This window comes from Microtus ochrogaster, chromosome 15 (genome assembly GCF_000317375.1).
Source record: "Microtus ochrogaster isolate Prairie Vole_2 chromosome 15, MicOch1.0, whole genome shotgun sequence".
Lineage (NCBI taxonomy): Eukaryota > Metazoa > Chordata > Mammalia > Rodentia > Cricetidae > Microtus > Microtus ochrogaster.
This window is the reverse complement of record NC_022017.1, coordinates 13,229,126-13,236,386: the sequence shown is the minus strand read 5'-3', so window position 1 is coordinate 13,236,386 and position 7,261 is coordinate 13,229,126. Positions and strand designations below refer to the sequence as shown.

At 47.8% G+C, this 7,261-nt stretch overlaps 1 protein-coding gene across 1 annotated transcript in view; it reads left to right on the top strand.

Annotated features, from left to right (window-relative positions):
* Fam83f (family with sequence similarity 83 member F) overlaps nucleotides 1-7,261 on the top strand; it is a 30,802-nt gene that overhangs the window by 15,690 nt on the left and 7,851 nt on the right. Inside the window, exons 2-4 of the mRNA XM_005354170.2 lie at nucleotides 4,128-4,295; nucleotides 4,793-4,914; nucleotides 6,407-7,071. Coding sequence (XP_005354227.1) covers nucleotides 4,128-4,295; nucleotides 4,793-4,914; nucleotides 6,407-7,071 — 955 coding nt within the window. The remainder of the gene's footprint in view (nucleotides 1-4,127; nucleotides 4,296-4,792; nucleotides 4,915-6,406; nucleotides 7,072-7,261) is intronic.

The window sequence follows — 7,261 nt, the reverse complement described above, 5'->3', positions numbered from 1 at the left end:
CTTGTAGACCAAGCTGGCCTCAAACCCACAGAGATCTGCCTGCCTCTGCCTCCCAAGTGCTGAGATTAAAAGCATGCACCACCACCGCCCTGCTAAGATAGCTCCTCTTGTAGGCTAGGCTGGCCTGGAACTTGCCTTGTAGCCAAGGATAACCTTGAATTCCTGACCCTCCTCCTGTACATCCTAGTGCTGGAATTACAGAAGCAATCCAACTATCTGAAAGGATGGCTCAGCAGCTAAGAGCACTTGCTGCTCTTGCAGAGGACCTGGATTTTGTTCTCTGCACCCACATCAGGCAACTCACAACCACCTGAAGAGACCGTGTCTTCTCTGGCCTCCTTGGCACTCACATGTATGTGACACACATTTAGATCCACACATATACAAATAAAATAAGTCTTGGAAAAGCTCTAAGAACTAAGAACTGGCATGAAACTCATTCATTGCTTCCGTCAGCTATGGAGCATCCTCTCCTGTGCAGGCTTCCTTACCTTGTCTTCCAGAGAAAGATATTGAAATTGTTGCCAATTCTTTGTTTTCCAAGGGAAGCTGTAGTGAGTGTCTCTTTCCCTCTTCTCTTATAGACTTGTGCCAAGATCCAAGCGGTTCCCTGGTGGTTGGCGAGGTGTGCTTTACTGTCTAGTAGCACACACTTGAATCACACTTACTCTAGTAAGTTCCACTACCACTCCTAGCTCTTATTTTACTGCTCCTTAAATCTCTACTGTGTCTGTAATTAATTCTCCTTTTCATTCTGCATTTTGTTTGTGTCTCTTCTTTCTGTCAGCCTTTCTAGATATTTGTCTGATTTTAGTCCTTTCCAAGAATGGGTTTTTTAATTTGATGTTTCTAAACTATCATGCAGCAGTGAGATGTGCTCTTGGGTCAGGTGTACCTGTTTCTTGTTTTGCTGTGTACTAGCTGTGTGACCTCGGACCTATGTATTTACTTCCTCAATTGTGAAATGGGAATAATGGTCCTTCCCAATAGAGCAATTGTGAAGAATCAGATTAGAAAAGTTACCCAAAATGCATGAGTATTTGGGGACTATTTAGTGCATGTTCACGCCCATCCTCAGCCTGTGCTAGTCAGGGTTCCCCAGAGAAACAGAATCAGTCGTGTGTGTGTGTGTGTGTGTGTGTGTGTGTGTGTGTATGTGTGTGTGTGAACAGTGATGGCTTTGGTGGATTGATTGGATGCTGATGTTGATGATGATAATACCAGGTTGTCATAAACTTTCTGTACATACAAAGATGGCTGTGGACTCCTGCTTCTCTTGCCTCCACCTTCCAAATGCTAGGATTCCAGGTATGCACTGCCACACCTGGCTAGAGAGATTACTTTTTAGATGAAAGTCTCAAACCTCAGGGTAAACCAGCAAGCTAGAGACCTAGGGGGGAGCTGTAGTCCAAGTTCAAAAGCATATGGCCTGCAGAATTTCTTCTTATTCAGGAGAAGTCAGTCTCTGTCTATGAAGGCTTTTAATTGATTGGAGGAAAGTCAACACACACACCACACACACACAAGAGAGGGGAGTCTGCTTTATTTGAAGCCCAAAATATACCTTCACAGAAACATCCAGAATGGTATTTCACTAAATATCTGGATTCTGTGGCCCAGCCAAGTTAATGTGAAATTAAAAACCACAGTGCCTCAGAGTGTCTTTGCTGGAGCTGTGCCTTTTGTCAGAAATGTTCACTTTGTAGGTCCCTCAAAGCAAGGAAGGCGCCAGGCGGTGGTGGTGGACACCTTTAATCCCAGCACTCGGGAGGCAGAGGCAGGCTGATCTCTGTGAGTTTGAGGCCAGCCTGGTCTACAAGAGCTAGTTCCAGGACAGGAACCAAAAACTACGGAGAAACCCTGTCTCGAAAATTAAAAAAAAAGCAAGGAAGGCACAATCCCCCTGTCTCTGCCCAGTGCGCCTGGCCAGGGCACACTCACACATAGCAGCCCAGCCAAGTTCCCTGCTCAATTCTTACCCTGCCCCTTTCTTTTCCTCATTCCTTTCTCAGGCCCCGAAAGCACCCTATTCATTGTAAGGCTTGTTTTATTCTTCCTTTCCTGGCTAAAAGTAATGCTTGCCTATCTCCGCCGCACATCACATGTCACTTGTATAACTCTTAAGACGTTTATCTCCCTCACCTTACGCCTTAGTTATTTCGTGTAAGTGGCTTATCATCCTGTGGCAATTGTAACTTAGCTGTCTTTAGATCCTCACTGTGCCTCTGAGGGACCAGTAATCATCACGTGGATGTTAATGATTGGCAAATGGAAGCGCTAGAAAGCCAGGTGGTGGTGGTGCACAACTTTAATCCCAGCATGTAGGAGGCAGAGGAGGCAGAGGTAGATCTCTGTGAGTTCGAGGCCAGCCTGGTCTACAGAGTGAGTTCCAGGACAGCCAAGGCTACACAAAGAACCCTGTCAAAGAAGAAGGAGGAGGAGGAGGAAGAGGGGGAGGAGGAGGAACAGGGAGAGGAGAAGGAAGAAGAGAAGAACTAGAGAGAGCAATAGTGATAGATATTGTCGGAAGTGAGGAAGTCGGAGCCCGCAGAGGCTGGATTGTGGTGGAGTGTGAAGATGGTGACGGTGTCGTGGGTGACAGAGGCTTGCCAAATGTAACACTGCCCAGTACTGCTCTGTCAGTGTGTGCCACTGAGTCCTCCACACACTGAGTTAGGTGCCATTATTAGCTCTTTGTTCCTGCCGAGGCATCCAGGGTGCTGGAGTTGGCTTGGCTGTAAAGTCTGTATTTTCAACTACTGTTAATTGAGGACTCACTGTGTACTGGGTATGTGTGGCCTTATCTCTAATCCTTGTGGCAAATGATAAAGTACAGGGCATCTCTACTTTGCAGTTGAGGAAGCAGGCTCCCTGAGGTCAAGTATGTTGCCTAAGGTCATATAAGTAGAAAGTGGTGGGTCTACAGTGTTTGGGGCCCACAAGAAAACCCTTCAAAATGTGATGGTGGCTGTTTTGTGCAGGAAAATGGAAGCAACTCAAATTAGAAAACTGGGTCTTCACAGCTGAACATTTGGCAGAGTCAGGGGAACCCTGCAGAAGGTAGGGAGGAAGGACCGTAGGAGCCAAGGGGCCAAGGACACCCCGAGAACATGACCCATGGAATCATGGCTTATAGGGGCTCACAGAGACCAAAGAAACAAACATGGACCCCATATGGGTCTGAGCTAGGTCATCTGCATATACCTTATGACTGTGTAGCTTGGTGTTCTTGTGGGACTCCCAACAATGAGAGGCGGGGTATTTCTGACTCTTTTACCTGCACTTGGGACCCTCTTCTTCCTGTTGGGTTGCCTTGTCTAGCCTTGATGTGAGGGCTTGTGCCCAGTCTTGTATCTTCTTGGGCCATGTTGTTTAATGGCTATCCCTGGGAGGCATGCTCTTTTTGCTGGTTTTGTTTTGTTTTATTTTGAAACAGTAAAGGAGTGGATCTGGGGGAGAGGGGAGGGGAGGAAAGGACTGGGAGGAGTGGAAGGAGGGGAAACTGCGGTCTGGATGTAATATATGGGAGAAGCATAAATGTTTAAAAAAAGCAAAACTGGGGGACTGGAAAGATGACTCAGAGGTTAAGAGCACTGGATGCTTTTCCAGAGGTCCTGAGTTCAATTCCCAGTAACCACATGGCGGCTCACAACCATCTCTAGCGGAATCTGATGTCCTTCTCTGGCATAAAGTTGTACATGCAGATAGAGCACTCATATCCATAAAATAAATAAATAAGTCTTAAAAAAAGAAAAAAAACATAACTGGGTCTTCCCTGGGGTGAAAAGGCCTCTGCTTCTAAGGGGATACAGTCAGGACTGGTGAGGGCTCCTGAACACTGCTTTTAATTTGATGATGACATAGGGAAAAGGCTGAGCATCAGAGGTCAGAGGTGCCTCGCCAACTCTAGCTCTGTCAGCATCAGCATCAGAGCCTGCACCCTCGGACCCTTTGCCTGAATTCAGTGTGTTTTAAAATGTGGGTGCCTGAAGAACCCAAGAGTGGTGTCAGGTAGAGTTTTTGACTCTTGGTCATCAGTTGCCCCAAGGCAAGGTGGACTTCTCTGGGCAGGTGTCTCAGAACACCTGTCAGTCACAACATGTCTCAGCAGCACCTTCTCTGTCCAGGTCATTGCTGTCGTCATGGATCTTTTCACTGATGGGGATATATTCCAAGACATCGTAGATGCTGCCTCTAAGCGCCGGGTCCCTGTATACATCATCCTGGATGAAGCAGGAGTGGAGTACTTTTTGGAGATGTGTCAGGGCCTGGAACTTGCTGACTTCCGCATTCGGGTGAGTTGCACCACTGGGACAGGTTATGGGCCTAAGATGAAATGGGAGACTCCTGCCCTTTCCTCTGGCTCCTCCCACTTCCTCCTCCCAAGCCCAAGGGCTCAGGTTGACTTCAAGATCCCAATATTTTTCCTTCTATGTAAAGTCATGACTCAGGAACTTGTAACCGCTTACTTATATATTGCTAATACTTTCTATTGTCCTAGAGCTGCTGAGGTGAAGGAGGCAGCTCTCACCCAGTCCTGGGGTGGTCAGTCTGTGGAACCATTGGCTTCACAGTCAGGTTCAGCATAGGGCTGTAGTTCTCTGGTTGGAAACTTTGAGCAAGTACTCTCCTGAACTTTTTGAAAGTAAAACATGTAAGGCTGAAGGAAGCAGAGAATTTTGGAAAGCTTGGGCAGCAATCAGGATCTGTGGACCTCTCCCCAAGCAAGTCCTAGGTTCAGAGTCTCAAGGCCTCCCCAGACAGGGCAATGGTGTCTTTGTCTTCTCTACAGAATATCCGGGTCCGGTCTGTGACAGGCGTTGGCTTCTACATGCCCATGGGGAAGATCAAGGGGACTCTCTCATCGAGGTTCCTGATGGTGGATGGAGACAAAGTAGCCACTGGATCTTATAGGTATGTTGGACCAGGACAGGGGAGAGCCCAGGAGACCTGTATTCATGGTAATTGGTAATTATTCAGGGGTGTGCTAGCCTGGAGCTTTCACAGTCATGGTTGTTGGTTTTTTTTATGATTTTTTTTTGTTTCATTTGGGGGGGAGGGTATGAGTGCTCTGTCTGCATGTATACCTGCAGGCTAGAAGAAGGCATTGGAACCAACTATAGATGGTTGTGAGCCACCATGTGGTTGAGGGGAATTGAGCTCAGGACCTCTGAAAGAGCAGCCAGTGCTCTTAACCACTGAGCCATCTCTCCAGGCCCAACAATCATGGTTTTGAGAGGCATGTTCTGTCCAGGTCATAAACAGCCTCCTGCTCAGTTCCTTTCTTCAGACTTTCTATTGACAGATGGAGTATTCCAGAGAGAAGATCAAACCTTCATAGGCATTAAGTGTTGTCTGCTTGTAATGGTCCTCAGCAGCCGGCTGTACCTTGAGGCTGGTTTTTGGGTGGAATAAGCAAGAAGTAAAAGGGAGAAGATCTGGGGAAGCAAATTAAAATATTGTCTAATTACTTTTTTATTCCTGTTAAAAAAGAACCATGACCAAAGCAACTTATAAAAGAAAGCATTTCATTTGGGGGCTTATGGTTCCAGAAGGTTCATGACTGTGGTGGTAGAAAGCATGGTGGCAGCAAGCATGGTGCTGGAGCAGTAGCTGAGAGCTCACATTTTATCCCTAGCACAAGGCAAAGAGAACTACCTGGGAATGATATGGGTTTTGGAAACCTCAAAGCCCACCCCCAGCCCACCGCTAATCCATGCAAACAGTTCCACCAACTGGCAGCTAAGCATTCAGACATATGAGTCTGTGGGGGCCGTTCTCACTCAAACCACCACAGATGTGCTCTCCAGAATTTGAGCTGAAGGCAAGGTACCAGATACATGAGAACCTCCTTTTCCTTTGGAAAAGTGGAAATCTAAGTGAGACTTGAGCAGATGTAACAATAAATAGATTATTGGAGTCCTCTTCTGCAGTTAAAGTATGGGTTTTTGCAGACCCTGTGCACTCTGGGAAGAATCAGCAGGAGTGGAACAATGCTAGAAATGGCACAACTTAGTTCCTACGTGTTGTGTGTGTTTGTACTGGGTACTGAGCTGGTTATTTCATTTGAACCTCAAAGCCTTGCATTAAGACCTGCCATCTCCGTATGGAATGTTCTACCTTAGGCCCTGTAACCGCATTGTATGTACAATGCACGCAGGAAGGGTAGACGTGGATCCAGGTTTGACTTCTCAAGCCCCGTGGGAAGGAAATGGGGAGAGGGGGAATTTTACCTGGTTGAAAAGAGAGCAATCCAATGTGAAGGCACGAGGCATTTTTCGCCAGGCTTCGGGCAGTATGGCCATAGTGACAGAGCAGGTTGAAGCAGGTTGAAGGGTTTAAAGGAGTTACTGGTAGGACACTGGAGAGGTTTGGGCCCATTCATGTCTCTGCTTTCTATCCCCAGCTTTACCTGGAGCTCCTCCTATGTGGACAGGAATCTTCTTTTGCTCCTGACAGGGCAGAATGTGGAGCCCTTTGACGTTGAGTTCCGGGAGCTGTATGCCATCTCTGAAGAGGTGAACTTGTACAAGCACCTGGGTCTGGCAGGCAGGCTTGGCCTCAACTACTCCTCCACTGTAGCTCGAAAACTTATCAACCCCAAGTACTCCTTAGTGGCAGGCAGCCGCCCTCCTCCAGGAGAGATGATGCGCTGGGCGGCGCGACAGCAGCAGGAAACTGATGGCAACGCAGAGGGACAGGAGGGCAGTGGCGGTGGCGAGTCTGCCCGGCGTCTGGAGAGCTTTCTCAATGATCTGGCTACAGTAGAACAGATATTGCCCACAGTGGATTCCATTTCCCCGAGAGTGCTGGGAACAAAGGATGGCAGGACGGTCTCTCAGGTGCATGGAGACCTGAGGCACAAATCCCAGAATGGCAAGGGAGAAGCTGCCAATGGAGATGCCATCCCAGCCAAGGAGGGCAGACGCTTCGGCAGCAGGTTCTTCAGCCGACGAGTGAAGAAGCCTGCTGGGCCAAATGTGGAGAACTCCTCCTCCCCAGACATTTTTGATGATGGGGAGTTTCCTCTGGCGAAGAAGCCCAATGAGGGTTCCAGTGTCAACATATCAGGTGAGCTCCTGCTGCTGAACTGGTGACCCTGGGCAAGTCACTGCAGGTCCGAGTTTCAGATTCCTCATCTTTGAGGGATACACGCCTTGCTTGGTGTTTAGCACAACTGTAGGCATGGGATCATCTGTAAGAATTCTCTTACTCCTCTATGGTGTTCAGGTCACCGTTATAGTAACTTGGTGTGTAGCTC